At 39.8% G+C, this 17,671-nt stretch overlaps 1 protein-coding gene across 1 annotated transcript in view; it reads left to right on the top strand.

The window, feature by feature from the left end:
• Nucleotides 1-5,549: 5,549 nt before the first annotated feature.
• The window catches only part of snrka (SNF related kinase a), a 36,243-nt gene continuing 24,121 nt past the window's right edge, over nt 5,550-17,671 (top strand). Inside the window, exons 1-2 of the mRNA XM_026926518.3 lie at nt 5,550-5,851; nt 15,182-15,895. Coding sequence (XP_026782319.3) covers nt 15,307-15,895 — 589 coding nt within the window. The 5' untranslated portion in view covers nt 5,550-5,851; nt 15,182-15,306. The remainder of the gene's footprint in view (nt 5,852-15,181; nt 15,896-17,671) is intronic.

Here is a 17,671-nt window from a genome sequence, read left to right as displayed (position 1 = left end):
ATCCAGACAGGAAATAACACAGCTATTTGGTAAGGGCTGCATGCCAGCAGCACTAGGGGAAGTTACTGAATATGTCATATTCTTCCATAGCCTGTGAGATGCTCTTCCCATTTCGCCATTGTCATTAAACCACAGTTAGAACAAAGCTGTGTAAGTGCTTGCCAAAGATGCTTCAGTCCCAAGCAATCTGGGCATTGGTCATATTCAGCATCCAACTCCATCAGGGCTTGGCAGAACAAACAAGTTGTCACTGTGACCTGACCCAAAGTTTCATCATGAATACTTTGGAGAAATGAACTTTTTTGACTTTTCATGGCCACTGCATAATTCCATGTGTTATTACATAGGATTAATATCTTATTCTAAAAGTAGTAGTAAATAATAAAAATGAAGAAAAAGTGCAGATGTGTCCAAACTTTGGATCAGGTGTGTACATTAGTGGTCTCAGGTCCACAGAAACTTTATTTTTGTCTTTGACCATTTACTGTATCCCCGGGGTATAAGGAATAAAGCATCATGAGGCATGCTGCCAATTTTCCAATAACAGCATTTCCCAGTGTTTATTTCACTTATACCACAGCAATTTGCCAATAAACAATCATATGTTTTTCTTTGTTAAATAATAAGTTTTTCAAAGCCTTTTATTAAAAATCTTATTAGTAATAACAATAATAAAGAATATAATGCTAATGTTAGAACAAGTGCATTATATAAGCCTGTGATTTCACTACAGTCAGAGCCATGCTGTTATAGAAAATTAATCAACACCTTCTGACAAATCAGATTTGAAAATTCAACAGCACAATGCGTACATAAATATGAGATACTGTATATTTTATAGCATCCATCACCTTCTCTGGAAAACCACAGTGCTTTTGACACAAATATCAGAGCAGTGATGCTTTGCTGCTGTTTTGTTGCTGCCGGTTCTGGGGCTCTTGTGAAGATGGATTGCATGGCATCAAAAATTCTGCTAGATACCAACATATTTCAGCTCAGCCTCTGGTTGCCTCAGCTAGGACGTTAAGACTTGGTAGTTTATTAATCATTTCAACAAGATAATGACCTTGTGCATACATCCAAAATCAACACCAAAATAACTCTGGTATCAAAAATCAGTCTTTTGCATTGAGCAACTCATGATTTTCACCCTCTTAAAACACCTAGCATGAATTGTGCAAACCTAAGAATATAAAAGATCCCGAAATGTTTTGCATGGAGTGGGTCCATGAACCCTGTACAAGTGTGCAACCTTGTTAGACATAACAGCAAGAGACCTTGTGCTGTTACAGGCTTCACTAATTATTGACTTTTCCTCACATATTCCTCGTAACTTTTCATGAGGGTGACAATATTTTTTGCCCATTTTTGGCTGATCTGGCAGGGGTGTATTGTAAGTTATAGTAATAGTAACAGAAATTACAAACAATTTTTAAAAGATATAGTATAATACATGAATTACTTCCGGTAGTGGGTATGATAATGAAAATCTGCTTTGACCTTTAGGGTCAAAATTTTATGGAAGACTTGTCAGACAGAACCTTATCATTTCTAGGTCTTGATGTTTTAATAACTGAATCCTATATGTCTCGATTTATTAACATTCAGAGGTAGTCTGAGTACGGTCCGTTTGTGGTTCATTGTGTGGTCCACTTGAGTTTGCATTGTGAAAACAGAGTGGTTTCAGTCTGCTTCACATTTTGCTTTATAGATAAAGAACCTGAGAGTTGCTGTGCATACACAGCTCCAGTCTTCTGTCACCTAACAGAAAAACAACTCAAAAGGCTTTCTGTGGGATTGTGTGGTCCCACAACAAGGAAGGTCAGCAATGTTAGGTAGCAACATGACAGATGGCCTAATACAGCCACTGTTGCACCAGCAATTATGCTATAGACCTTAAGTTCTTAAGTAGTAATAGTATTGTGTCAGTGACAGTAACAATAGTTACTCAATAATACTATTACTGTACAGAGTGTGTGTGCAATATATAGTATGTAGTGTATGCATGTATTTTGTCTACCCCAACCACTCACATCAGCCAGTACTACAGTCAGTAGCTCTATGGCATGAAGCATAAGTTGATTTTGATGGTTCAGCATCAGAAATGCTTCTGGTATTTCACTTCAAATCTATTTTGCCTGCTCTGTTTTTCAGCCAAATGATAGCATTTTGAATGACGCTATTCAGTGTTACACATATTCACTATCAAACTATGGTAAAGAAGTTGTGGTGTAAACAAACAAGTGGTCTGAGATCTCATCAGTGCTTAAATGTCCTGAAAGAGAACTCAAAAGTCCCCTTTTGAGTCCACTTGTATTGTGAACACCGAAAGCACTGAGGTCATTTGCAGCTAGTTCCCATTCGGGTCCACATTAACAGGATTGAGCATGGTTCATTTAAAAAGAGCTATATGTGAAAACACACTTAGTTCTTCTAAACGATAGCCATTACTGTGTATTTGCCTGTTAACAATACTAGTGTCCTGGAAATTGAATCAGAGGAATTATTTTTTTAAAAAATGGATTTGAGCCTGTAATGATTCTAAAGTATTCAAAATGAACTCAAGATCTCAAAATTAAGTTCTCTTTTGCATATATGAATGTGGTGCCCTCTGCAGCTCAGTTGTGGACGTGTTTCGACTACGTGTACACTGCGATCGACTTTTAGAAGTGTCCCCTTATTCTGTACATCTGACTAAATCATCGAACATGAATCATTCACCATTTACAATTAACATTCAGTATGAAAAAGGCCTTCTTTAGTGGTGCAATTCTTCATCCTGAGTGAGATTAGATCTTTAGTGATATTTATTCAGCTTTATGTATTTCTTTATGTTGACAGGTTATGCTGATTATCCTAATAACTTATAATCAATTCATGAATTTCATTAAGCTTTATTATTTTCTACTACAGTATGTGCTATTCTTTCATTAAGGAGAAAAATGATTTTAAGGGCCCATTGCTGTTTACAATTAGCACTAGATGGCAGTCAAGTCCCATTTCTGCCCCAAAAAACATCAACATGATTATTTGTAGGGTTAAAATCTAGGCAAGAATAAATCAAATGACACTTAATGAACACAGAATATAAAGCCTTCCATTTTATTGGGAAGTAAAGCCACAGAGCCACTTATCCTGCTGTTTGCTTTCACTGGGTTTCATAAGGCAATTTTGTGGTAAAGTTGCTATTCCCAAATTAAGATGTATATCCCTTGTCTAAATGTAAAGCTTGTTGCACTTCCTAAACATGTTGCTATTTAAATCCACTAAAAACAGCTAAGCCCAGAGTAACTTAAGGCTTGATATAGACCACAAAAAGATTTCCAATTGACTGGGTAGATTAATCCCTGGCTTGTGTTTGTCCAAGCACCCATAGCTGTCTAACCACATCACTTGAATACCTTTAAGAGATGTTCTTACTAGTCTGTGCACTCCCAGTGACAGATCATTAATATGTCCCTGGTATGTGGACAATGCTGCTATGTAAACCTTTAGGGTAGATCCAGAGACGTTTCTAGCAAAATCTCTAAGACATTGTTCACAATGAAAGATAAGGGTTTTATGTTGTGACAACCAATGTTTTAACAACACAGTGAGTACACTAGGTTCGCTCCCAGGGGCTGAACCCATCATTTCAGGGTGTGTGCTGTGCCACACTGACCTTTGTCTCTGAGATCACAGGTCCAGTCTGACGAATAGTGGGCATGGAGGTAGCACACGTATGTTAGACCTCTTTATTGTCCATCACCTTACATGGAAAATCAAAGAGCTTTTGACACAGAAAATTATGGTTGATGACCTCCAGGGATATAAACGGATATAAAAAATGCACAAACTGTTAAAATACCATTAAGTACCATCAGACTATTAAAAGGTTTAGATATTGTAGAGCCTTTGTGCTGTTATTATTCCCTGGGCTTCACTAAATATTGATTTTCAAAGGTGCCAAGAATTTGGACATAAGTGTTTTAGAGAAAAATGTTGCACTACTATTTTCAAAGGTGCCAAGAATTTAGAGATCAGTGTTTTAGAGAAAACTGTTGCAGTACTTAAAAAAAAATTACACTAAAACTATAGTGTTCTCACATGTTGCCATCAACAAGTCATCGGCCTTCCTCATTTTACATTAAAGGTGCCAAAACTGCGGTAATTGTGCCTTTTTTGTCATATAACCCTGCTGAAATGGCCAGCATGGTTTGACCAGCTACCAGCTGCCAAAACACAGGCCAAGCAGCTCAGACTGGTAGACCATCTTCTCCAGCAGCTAAATGTCTTTTTTATTACTTGTATAAACTGATTAATAAAGGTTTGAGATTTTTTTTTTAATTGCCTTACTTTTGTGATATTTTCTAAGATTACTGGTCTGTGATGGAGCATTAGTAGTGGTAATTTAGAAACTGTTTCCTTTCTACAAACGCTTAACAGCTGGAAAAGATGGGCTACCAGTTTGACCAGCTCACCCTGTGGTTTGCTGCCGGTACCAAGTCAGACTCAGGATTTACAGTAATTAAAGTGTCACAACACTGAAGAATTTTCTATAACTAGCATAGTCTGTCTTATGCAGTTCTACAGAATGCATGTCACTATATATCTTGTCGAAAGATTTCAACCTTGTAAAATCTGCGATGTATAAGAGATGCTGTCTTTTAGCTATTAGAAAGAGCAGAGCCACAGTGCATCACAGTTAGCCATGCCAGTGTTCTAGGTAGTGAGACAACACTAGACCTTGGAAGTGTACATTTACATTTAGTAGCTTGGTGAAGAGGTAGGTCTTTAGTTTTTATTTGAAGACAGCCAGTGCCTCAGCTGTTCCCAGGGGAACTTCATTCCACCACCTGGGTGCCAGGACAGAAGAGTCTTAAAGCATGTCTTCTTTGTACCGTCATTTCATTTGAGATGTACTAGAGACTTAAAGAGAGCAGTGTTGCAGAGCGGGGTTTGATACTTGTCTTAATCCAGGTTTGCCTAAACAGCTGTTAAAACACGGGTTTATCTGGTCAGGCTGGTGACCATCTTTTCCAGCTGCTAAGTTATTTTTCAGCTTCCTTATTACTTTACTAATCAGTCAATGACTTGATGTTTTGGCATCTGGTAGCTAGTCAGACTAATCTGGTTTTTCAGCAGGGAGGTACGTGGAATTTGGTCTCTCTCTCTCTCTCTCTCTCTTTTGGCTTTCTATGAAAGCATCATTGTTTTAAATCTGATGCAGGCAGCTACAAGAAGCCAGTGGAGGGAACACAGCAGTGCTGGTGATGTGGGAGAACTTGAGGAGGCTGTGCATTGTGGATCACTTGCAGTGGTCAGATGGCCTGTTGGGGCAGACCTTCCAGGTCTACTACCTGCAGTAGTCCAGTCTCGAGATGAGACAAGGGACAATTTAAGCAAGTGTAGTAAACTCAGTTGACGCGAACTGACCACAGACTTTATCTGCGCCTTCTATAAAATGTCGACTTCCCAGTCTAGGCGCTCTGGGAGGATTATTCCACTGAATGGCTCCGTTAATTAGCACTCCTAGTGCCTACGTCGATGTGACGTCCGCGTATTGCGCATGCCCAGTAGGGCGCGCTGCAGCTGTTGAGGGAGGAGAGCCGCTCGCGCAGACAGCTGCTTCCACACTAAAAGCAGGAACTGTATATATGTGCGTGCGTGCGTGTGTGTAAGTGTGTAAGTGTGTGTGAATGTGAATGTGAGTGTGAGTGAGCGCCGCTAGAGTCAAACCTCAAGCGCTAAGCTCCATTCACAAGGCTTTTGTCTACCGCCTTTAAATGTGGCTCAAATAACGTGGTCCAGTTCTTTCTTTTCGGCCGCATTCGAGCATTATATTGGTTTTTAATGGTCCCCGGAACGAGTGGTAAGTCAAAAGCTAACGATACATTAGTTAGCTAGTTAGCGAGTGGATTAGGAGCTAACAAACGTTTGCTAGCCAGTAAGCTAGAGCTTGCTAGCCAACAATAAATATCCACTTGTTTAGCCGGTGTTGTGTTGGTAGTCCGAGGAATATAGCTAAAACATGATGTGTGTGTTAGTGTTGCTGTCTGAGCAGGTAACCTGGGAAAGGGGTTAGCTGCTGTTTTTCTGTCCTGCTCTGTTAATCCAGCATCACCGCCGGTCCGTCATGGTAACGTGCTATCTAGCTAGCTGTGGAGCTAAGGAGGAGGGTTAGCTAGCGAGCTTCAGATGGCCCTTTCCGGCCAGACTCCAGCCATAGCTAGCCTTGTGCCTCACTGGGTAGTCATGCAGGAGAAATACTTTAAATGTGGTGCAAATTTTTATAGAAAAATACTTTGTGTGCAGTAGCGTTAGTTTATTTATTTTTCCCCTCAGGAGTGTATTATCACCAGTGTGTAATGCTTTATACGGCGTGTTCACTGTGTGGCTGCTAAAATCCACACTGCTGTCAAGTCTGGATTTTATCATCTCTGCACTTATTACGATATAGTCACACATTTCATTCATTTTAATTAAGTAAGTATTGAGCTCAATCATCTGAAGTATACACAGGTTTAGCATAGTGGGTAAGCTCACTACTGACAGGCGAAGCACCAGAAAGCTCCACCTTCCATAGTGCAACACCTTAGTCATAATTCTGTACTATAACATTTCATTCACAATTTCACATTTTGCTGTTTGTTGTGCACAGAGTCAAAATATATTGAAGTAGAACTGGTAAGGGAAAGCTCCACCCTGAAACAGAAATATGTGTATATTGAGATCTTAGTGATTTGTTGAGTAATTCTGGTGCTGATCTGGTGGTTGGTGCTGTATTTTTTGTTATTCTGGTCAGAAGATAGTGGTTGTGTGTCGTGCTGACGTCACAGCGGGACATTGCTAGCAGTTGCAGTGGAGATTAATAGGAGAAAGCATTGCAGTGATTTCAGGGATAAGGGATAATGGTTGGATTTCTCTCTGGTAGCTCCTAAAACAAAACAAAACAAAAAAAAGCAAGAGCTGCTTCTTTCACTCACCAAAGTCCCAGAATGCAGTGCCGCTATATGACGCATTCTCGTTGAATTTGAGCTGCAAAATGACAAGTATGATGACTGTGTTAATGGCAATATTAGCATGAAATTTGAAGCTTTGGAAGCTGTTCTGTGTGAGCCGAGTGTACGAATGAGGAGGTGAGAAGGCTGGTCAGACTAAAGGACTAAAGCGCTGCTGCAGCGCTCTCTTTAGTTAGAGATGAAACGAGCAGACGTTGCGTTCAAGCCGTGTTGGATTTACTGTAATTACTAGATGACAACTCGGACGTTCTACTCAGAGCTGTTCATGTCCCCGGACTCAGAATTATGCATTTCTATACGCCAAAATAAATCCATGTGAGATGTTGTTGACAACTGCAGAATACATAATTACAACATTAAATCACATTTTTATGCTCCTGATAATATTCAGGAACACAGAAAGCGCATCAGGTAACAATAACATGTTTATTAATAATGCAGGCATTGGTAATGTGTTGTTGCAAATCTAAACAAACAACAATAATAATATAATAATGACAGTAAGTTTCAGATTAATCTTGCATTATTAAGACGTTAATAATAGTCAATTCTACTTAACTACATTTTACTGCTGAAGCCGCCGCCATCTTGAGTGATTCCACATGATGTTGCAGCAGTCAGATGGTACAAGTGAGAGCTCTCTAAAATTCCTAGTTTACAAATTGTTATTATGAGTTCCACGAGGACGTGAATGCTTTTTACAAGTCGGCATACACATACTGTATTTATATACAGATGCTCTCCCTCCTGAATGTTTAATTTTAGCGGCAAGATGGCAACCAGTAGTAGGAACGCCTACTGGTGAATTCACAGTACAGCGACTGGTGACTTGCAGTGATAAAATCGATGCATGTGTGGACATCCAGTTATGTTTGTGTAGTTCTGTTGAGCTGCATAATGCACTAATTTTTCCCTGAACTTGGACCATCTTGTGCATTCATAGCTGCAGACTTTAATACATGCTAAATTCACAGTGCTGCCAAAGGTGTCCCAAACCTTTGTTTTTCCTCATATGTAACCCCCATTTTTTCATTGTCTGAACAGAAGTCGACATATTCGCATATGGGCCACTTGTATATGTGGTATTGAACTTGTATGAACTCTACATTCCTCATGATCTCAGCTAGGTTTGAGTGTGTATATTGACAAGGACTGTTATTTTGTAACAAATGCTATGTTAAGACTTTCTTTCCACAAGGTACAGTCTGAGTTGGATTAAAAACAAACGAATACAACTTTAACACTACTTGACAGTTACTCAAACTGATTCCAAATCAATGAGTGTCATGCAGCACTTGCGGCGCATAAGCATGTTTATTATTTAAACTTTGTGAGGCTCACACTGCTCAGATAGAACAACCTGTTTAGAGCATGAGCTTCATCAAGTGAAGTGAGTAATGAACGTCAGTTTCTTTTGGTTCCACTTCATGTTGTTTCTGTTAACGTTTCTGAGTCACGGAATAGAGTTACTTTAAATAGCACTGTTATGTTCTTTTTCCAGATGTGAGTTTACTTTTCAAACTTGTTTTTTCTTCTTGCAGATATTGCGATCTGTTGGTTATTTTTTTTATATTGGTGGGCATTTTTCTCAGATGATACGACCCCTGTCGAGTACAATCACTTTGATAGAGTTAAAGCTCTCCATCCATCTGATGTTGACGGTCACCAGTTCATATGAATCCTTTGTGGCTGTATTCTCCAAACCCCCGAAGGTGCTTCATAACACTCTGGGCATTTCCACTAAGCACATGTACCATCACCAAACTCTTACTCTCTATGCCAAAAGCTCATTTTAGTTAAGATTGCTTTTAAATATAGTTCTTTTTTTTGTGGCTCAGAAGTAGTAAAATTAATTACTTGAATTACTCCAACTGCCGCTGATCACTTCTCATTTCACACCATTTAGCTCATTTAATTTTTTTCTTGCCATTTTGTTTTTGCGTTGATGTTTTGCTTGTGCGGGTCAGTTAAAAATATGACCTGTTCAGAGTGGTGTCAGTCACATTAAAAAAACAAAATCCAAACAAAAGAGTAAATTTGTGCAGCAAATTTAAATGTATCCTCAGTTATTCAGGTTCTGTATGGCAGACTCAGCTAGGTTAGTTAGGTTAGGTTAGCTCAGTTAGTGGAAAGGTGCGTTGTAGTCTAGTGTGGAAAATGTTGGAAATTAACGTAAACAGATCAACATAAAATTCCGAGCACTTTGCCCATATTCTGCGATTTTGATACGAGACCGATTTTAGAGCTCTGACTGCCAGTTGATATTGATTCTATACTTTGTGATTATTTTGTCAAATTATTTAACTTTCAAGGTACACACATTTACAATTTCAATTAGCAATATATATAGTTTTAAACTGTGAATGTAGTATTATACAGTCAGGCCCATAAGTATTTGGACAGTGCCACAATTTTGTATTTCTGCCTCTGTACACCACCACAGTGGATTTGAAATGAAGCAGTCAAGATGTGATTGAAGTGTAGACATTTAGCTTTAATTTAAGGGGTTTAAAATACTGCATTAGGAATTACAGCCCTTTTTACATAATCCTTCATTTTCACGGGCTCAAAAATAGTTGGACAAACTAACAATCAAATATTAGGATTATTTTTAATACGTGGATGAAAATCCTTTTGCAGTCAATGACAGCCTGAAATCAGGAACCCATGACCATCACCAAATGCTGAGTTTCCTCCTTTGACATGTTTTGCCAGGCCTTTACCTCAGCTTCCTTCAATTGCTGCTTGTTTGTGGGTCTTTCTGCCTTCAGTTTTGTCTTCAGTAAGTGAAAAGCATGCTCAGTTGGGTTGAGGTCAGGTCAGTCAGTTGACTGACTCAGCCATTTAAGAAACTTATTTCTTTGCCTTAAGAAGCTCTTTGGTTGCTTTAGCAGTATGTTTCGGGTCATTATCCAACTGTACTGTGAAACGCCGACCTATCAGTTTTGAAGCATTTGATGGAATCTGAGCAGAAAGTATAATTCTGTGCACTTCAGAATTCATCTTGCTACTTTTATCAGCAGTCAGCAGTGACACCATCAATAACCACCAGTGACACAGTTCCATTAGCAGCCATACATGCCCATGCCATAACAGTACCTCCACATGTTTAACAGATGATGTGTTATGCTTTGGAACATGAGCCCTTCCTTTTCTTTTCCATACTCTTCTCTTCCCATCATACTGGTACAAGTTAATCTTGCATCCGAACTGGTCAGGGTTTTTTTTTTTAAATAATAATAAAAGAGGTTTAATCTGGCCTCTCTATTCTTGAGTGTTACCAGTCATTTGCATCTTGAGGTAAACCATCTGTATTTAAATTCATGAAGGCGTCTCTTGATTGTAGACTTCGACAATGATATAACCTACCACCTCCAGAGTGTTCTTGACTTGGCTAGATGTGAAAGGGTTTTTCTTCACCAAGGAAAAGCTCACCAGTGATGGCCTCCTTCACTTGCATCGACACCTCTTTGGACCGCATAGTGAGAGTTCCCATGAACAGCTACCAAATGCAAATTCAATGCTTGGAATCAACTCCAGACCTTTTATCTTCTTAAATCATCATGAAATAACGAGGAAACAGTCCACATCTGCCCATTAAACTGCTTGTCTGTCAGTTCTTCATTTACTTTTGAACCTGTGAAAATGGAAGGACTGTGTAAAAAAAAAAAAAAAAAAAAAAAATGGCTGTAATTCCTAAACAGTTAATGCAATATTTCTGTTAAATTCCTTGAATTAAAGCTGCAAGTTTGCAGTTCAATCACATCTTGATTGCTTCAGATCCATTGTGGTGGTGTACATAGGCAAAATTACAAAAATTGTCACTGTCCAAATGCTTATGGGCCTGACTGATTATATAAGTATATATATGTATGTATGTGTAAGTGTGTGTGTGTAATATATATATACACACATACATATATACACACACACCGATCAGCCATAACATTAAAACCACCTGCCTAATATTGTGTAGGTCCTCATTGTGCTGCCAAAACAGCACTGACTCTATCATGTTCCTCAAACCATTCCTGAACAATTTTTGCAGTGTGGCAGGGTGCATTATCCTGCTGAAAGAGGCCACTGCCATTAGGGAATACCACTGCCATGAAGGGGTGTACTTGGTCTGCAACAATGCTTAGGTAGGTGGTACGTGTCAAACTAACATCCATATGAATGCCAGGACCCAAGGTTTCCCAGCAGAACATTGCCCAGAGCATCACACTGCCTCCTTGCCTTCTTCCCATAGTGCCTCCTGGTGCCATCTCTTCCCCAGGTAAGCAATGCACAAATACCCGACCGTCCACATGACGTAAAAGAAAAAGTGATTCATCAGACCAGGCCACCTCCTTCCATTGCTCCGTGGTCCGGTTCTGATGCTCACGTGCCCATTAAAGGCACTTTCGGCGGTGGACACGGGTCAGCATGGGCACTCTGACCAGTCTGCAGCAAGCTGTGATGCACTATGTGCTCTGACACCTTTCTATAGCCAGCATTAACTTTTTCAGCAATGTGTGTTACAGTAGCTATTCTGTAAGATCGGACCAGATGGGCTAGCCTTTGCTCCCCACACGCATCAGTGAGCCTTGGGCTCACAAGACCCTGTCGCCAGTTCACTGGTTGTCCTTCCTTGGATCACTTCATACCAGGAACACCCCACAAGACCTGCTGTTTTGGAGATGCTCTGACCCAGTCATCTAGCCATCACGATTTGGCCCTTGTCAGAGTCGCTCAGATCCTTATGCTTGGCCATTTTTCCTGCTTCCAACACATCAATGTCGAGAACTGACTGTTCACATGCTGCCTAATTTATCCCACCCCTAGACAGGTGCCATTGTAACAAGATATTTGTAACAATCAATGTTATTCACTTCACTTGTCAGTGGTTTTAATGATATGGCTGTTCTGTGTGAGCAGAGTTAGCAGAGTGAACAGATGAGGAGCGCCACTATCAGCAGGTAGTTCAGTGGCATTGTGGGCAATGTGAAAATCAACCAACATTAGTTAAAATGTAAAAATGGTCAACTCAGAATTTCTGTACAAAATAAGTCTTTGTTTTTCCACGTGTTTGACAAAATTTTGGTTGTATAGTGTGTGTGTGTGTGTGTATGCATAGGTGTATGGATGAAGGATAGTCTGTTAACTGCAATATTTTTTATTTACACACTTTTCTACTCTTTAATGGAGCAATGGTTCAGCAAATGGATCCACATTTTAACAAGGCTCGTTTAACAGTGAGTGAGTGAGGCCTTTAGCGTCCTGCCCACACGAAAGCAAGTGTTAAGACCACAAGGCCTTCAGTCTCATCCTGATAACAATGAGTTCACTACATAAAAAAATTAGCTCTTATGTTCTGAACAACATAGTGGTGCAGTACTAACATTACTAAATGTCTTTAATGCCAGTAAGCAGGTTCTTCTTTAACCGTGTTACAAGTATATGCTTATCAACGTATACACCTTTTATCCAACTACACGCTGAGGTTCATCTCAGAAGTGTCTGGTTGGGAGTGAAATTTACAGTCGTGGTCATTTTGATCATCTTATGAAAGCATGTTCTATATGGTTTCAACCACATTACACCAATACCATTTGCCCCAAGTACATAAGCTCCTTTAATCACATGTGACTGTTTCTATGGTGCTATGTTGTTCAGTGTTATTTAATACACGTTTAGAGAATGTTGTTGTCGCCAAGCCTTGTTATTGCATTTAACCACAGTGGACTACTCTTAAAACAAGCATTGACAGCCACAACTGCTGTGTAATTACAAATTGCTTTAAAATAAAAAAAAAGAAGAAAACGCATATTTCATGTAAAATAGAAGTCGTTAAGCCGTTGTGCATGTCTGTGGTATATCAAACATTTTAAATAGGGCTGACAATTAAACAGCCATTCAAATGGGGTACTGCTAAACAAATAACCAACAGCCCAGTAATTCATCATCATCTATGTAAGATTACATGAAGTCCCCTAGAATTACACATACAGTGAGGTTCCAAGGGGATGGCATGGTCTCTGTGAACTAGGGTTGCAGCTGTAGGTTAATTAATATTCAAATAATTAGCTCAAATATTCTGTACAGACAAGAAAAGCTCAAAGCTTAATTCATTTTATAGCTTTAATAAAAGAAAACTGGGACATCATCCCATTCAATCTAAATAAAGCTTAAAGCAAGCTTGTTAGCAATTACCCTCACCAACTATTAAATGACTCAAACCAGAAGGCTTGCTTAAATGGTAAAATATTACAAAGGTATGCAATTATAGATTATCAAATTACATTCTAATGACCAACTGCATTTTTAGTTGATATGTTGTTTCACTGTTTAATACTAATGTCAGCTAATTTACCCCTTATAATGTGGTTAAACAGGTAACACTGTTGTGCCAGTCTAATTCATTTTTGAACAGCCTATCCTTGATTTTGGATGTAACTTAGCTATATTGAAATATAAAACAGAAAAATATTTTACATCAAGAAGACAGAACACACTGTTTGACAGAGAAGCAAATTTGTTAGTTAAAGGTTTTCTGGTTAAAAAAAAAAAAAGTGTTGATGACTCACATTATTTTATTGAATTAATTTAATTATCAAATATTCGTTGCAGCCCTGATATGAATAAAGTGTGGAGGGAAAAACCTGGATTTATAAGACAAAGATACAGAATTTACCATCAATTTTAGCAATCCTTCTTACTCTACAGTCACTCTCGATCTAAATAAATAAGAAGAAAGCGTTTGAAAGATTAGATGTAGAAAACAAATGGAGTAGGTGCACATCTGACTAATGCGAAATATTACATTTTGGCATGATCCTGATATTTATATGCACGTAATAATCTGGTGATGGAAAAGCTCTGAGTCTACATGAGTCACCGAGGCTGTGGATGGGAACTGTGGTCTGATTGGTTACAGCAGTGTCGGAGATGGGAATTTAGCGTGCAGAGATTGCACAGATGACAGTCATTACAGAGTCTGCAGTGCTGGAGCTCCATTTATTAGTCCCAAGCTGTGCCACTAGTTATAGCTTCAGAAATGCTCAGTGGCACAGAGTTACTGTCAGAACTGAGCAAAGTGGTTGTGTAACTATACAACTAGTAAAGCGTGCCATCACCTCATATTTAAACACAAAACCGAAAACCTCAGCCTGAGCCCTGGGAGAGTAATGTCTTTTATCACATTCAGGTGTATATGCAGTGTTAGCAGTTGTGAAACACAGCTAGTAACTGAGATTTTCACCACTTTAGCTGAAGGATTTTGGTGTCTGTGTTATGATATATTAATTTGTGCTTTAACACAATTTGCAGCTTTACTGGCTCTAATGCTACCTGCTTCATTATGTGCATGCATTAGGCAATGATGTGGAAAAACAAATGGAGGTACAGAGGTGGACTCCTATAACATTTGCATATTAATGTAACTATATTGGCAAAAGTTTGTGGACACCTGACCAATCCCATCCATATGGGCTTTTTGAACATCTCATTTCAGATTTAGTCCCTTTTTGCTGCTACAATAACCTCCACTCTTCTGGGAAGGTTTTCCACTAGATTTTGAGCATGGCTGTGGGGATTTGTGCTCCTTCAGTCACAAGAGCATTGGGGAGGTCAGCCACTGATGTCGGGCGAGGAGGCCTGGGGCACAGTCGGCATACCAGTTCATCCCAAAGGTGTTCAGTGGGGTTGAGGTCGGGGCTCTGTGCAGGCCACTTAAGTTCTTTCACTCCAGCCTTGGCAAGCCATGCCTTCATGGAGCTCACTGTGTGCATAGGGAGCACTGTCATGCTTCAACATGTTTGCAGTGGAGTTATTCCATCTAAAAACAAAAAAATTCCTCCTGTGTACCAGTGCATTAGCAGAACAAGTGCCATTTTCCACCTCCCAGATCTCTGATGTTTCATGATGAGGTGCTTGGCACATGGCTATTAGTAGTTACACTGCTAAATATTTGAAACAGTAATTTCCAGGTGACATCATTATTCAGACAGCAAAGGGAAATGTTTTAAACACAGTTTCAATGACCAAAAGTGCTGACGACTCATATTTGACACTGTTATGCACATATTTAATTTTCATCTCACTGTCTAGCCAAACTTTATAGTCATGAAAGAATCAAAGCTTGGGTTTACCAAATCACTCATTGAGAATATAATGTGTTTCAATTTCTCTCTTATGGACAGGATCCTGGCATGATGGGTCTGCTGTTACCAGCCAGTGTGTTGAAGTGAGCTGTCCCCTCCCTCCACTGTAAACTCCTCCCCCCGGGGTTAAACCCCTCCTCCCATCCAGCCGGGGAGCAGTAGTCATGGCAGGTATTAAGCGTGGCTATGACGGCAAGATTGCCGGACTGTATGACCTGGACAAGACGTTGGGGCGCGGGCATTTTGCTGTGGTAAAGCTGGCACGCCACGTCTTCACCGGTGAGAAAGTGGCAGTGAAGGTCATCGACAAGACAAAGCTGGACACAGTTGCCACAGGACACCTTTTCCAGGAGGTGCGCTGCATGAAGCTGGTGCAGCATCCTAACATTGTGCGCCTCTACGAAGTCATTGACACGCAAACCAAGCTGTACCTGATCCTGGAGCTGGGGGATGGAGGCGACATGTTCGACTACATCATGAAACATGAAGAGGGGCTCAACGAGGAACTGGCAAAGAAGTACTTTGCCCAGATTGTCCACGCCATTTCTTACTGCCACCGGCTGCATGTGGTGCACCGCGATTTGAAGCCTGAAAATGTGGTTTTCTTTGAGAAGCAGGGCCTCGTTAAACTTACTGACTTTGGCTTTAGTAATAAGTTTCAGCCTGGGAAGAAGCTGACCACCAGCTGTGGGTCCTTGGCCTACTCAGCTCCGGAGATCCTGCTGGGGGATGAGTATGATGCACCTGCAGTAGGTGAGTACTTAGCGAAAAGATGAAGTATACTCTAGATACCTGTTGGTTACCATAGTGGGATATGTAAAGCACAGACAGGGGGGCCACAGTTCTAATATATTTTATAGTGGTAGAAATCAGAACTCACTGTTATCAAAGGCATTATTATTATTTTACCTTATAGTTATTAGCTGGTTTCACTTGAATTAAATATGAACTGTGTTTAATCCAATCGTCAATAAATGTCTAATGTCAAATCTGTATGTGCTCAGCGCAGGAATGAAAAGCTCTATGACTCCAATAACTAGCCAAATATTATTGTACACATTTTAAAAATGAGAATAATATTTGAATAGTTGGATAAATGTGCATGTACACTGCACTCGGAGGGTCCATTGAGTTATTATTTATTTATTTATTTAGCTAGCAGTTAAGGGGTTCCTGTCTGGGAGGGGGAACCCTGGGTCAAAGCAGTGGTTCCCAACCTTGGACTTGGAACTCCTTGTCCTGCATATTCTGTTGTTTTTACTGCTATAACATGCTTGATCAGCCTAAACAGAGCCTTCTTGAGGCATTGTGGATGTTTTAGAGCAGGAATAAACGCTAACATTTGCCAGACTTGATTGGGCTAAACAAGAAAGTGTCCATATTGATATTGCAAGTAGGTTAGAGAACCCTAAGGTGATGCTTTGGTTTCCTGGTCCATTTACAGCTTGTACACCTAAATATAGAGTTCAGCATTATGCAGGGGAATACTGGCAGTGTGTTTGGCTTATGTGTTTAAGTGGGTGTATGATGATAAAGCTAAAATATTGAATAGCACAGCAGTAGCGTAGAGTACTTAGTTTTTTGTTAATGTTGCTAGTTAATGACCACTACCACATGTAATGTGTAAATGTAATGCTGCTTGGTGGATGTTGAAGCTTTGGATTACTGAAATATTGTATGTTCTAACATTCCTCTGCTATTTAGAAGATAGTTCATCTGTTCAGATTCATGCAGGTTTCGCATGTGTATAGAGTGACAGAGACAAGCATGTTGGAGCATGCTGAAGAACCAATCATCACACATCCTTTTTTTTTTTGCCAGATTTAGCACTGCTGTTGCTTTCTTTAAACTCTTAGTCCTCATACATAGACGCACTTTCTCTCTTCTCCTTTTTCCATTTTACTATAAGGGCGTCTCTGTGCATGTCTGTCCTTCCACCGTCCATTAGTATGTGTCAGGAGAACAGAATGGCTGCTGGTGCTGTTTGGATTTGTAGTCTCGTCACAGTTGCAGGCGACTAGCTGGTGGAAGAGTTAATCCTCTCTTTGTTTGAGCTGAAGCCTCACTGCTGGAGCCCTGATTAAACATTCCTTATTGACACTGTCAGTGTGATCAAATACACAGTGTGCTCTGATTGCCATTGGACTCCCCACTTAGATTATTTCCGGCCTCGCATCCTAATTGATGGTACTTTGTTCTGCATTTTGTTTCCACAACAGCTGAAACTAGACAGAAGCCTTACAAGGTATCACGTGATTCAGACTCAATATATCTGTATTATACCACAGCACGGTTGAATGCTCTAATCTGATCGGTTAGAAGCTGTGCGTTATTTTTGTATAACAGCACAAGTAGGTCCTGCTGTAACATGAATATGTTAGGAGACATTTACAGTCAGGTCCATAAGCATTTGGACAGTGGCGCAATTTTCATAATTTTGCCCCTGTACACGACTACAGCAGATTTGAAATGAGATCAAGAGATGCCTTTATGAATTTAAATACAGATGGGTTACCTCAAGATGCAAAC

This window comes from Pangasianodon hypophthalmus, chromosome 1, assembly GCF_027358585.1.
Source record: "Pangasianodon hypophthalmus isolate fPanHyp1 chromosome 1, fPanHyp1.pri, whole genome shotgun sequence".
Classification (NCBI taxonomy): domain Eukaryota; kingdom Metazoa; phylum Chordata; class Actinopteri; order Siluriformes; family Pangasiidae; genus Pangasianodon; species Pangasianodon hypophthalmus.
The sequence above is the reverse complement of the archived record's forward strand: the minus strand, read 5'-3'. Positions and strand labels throughout refer to the sequence as shown.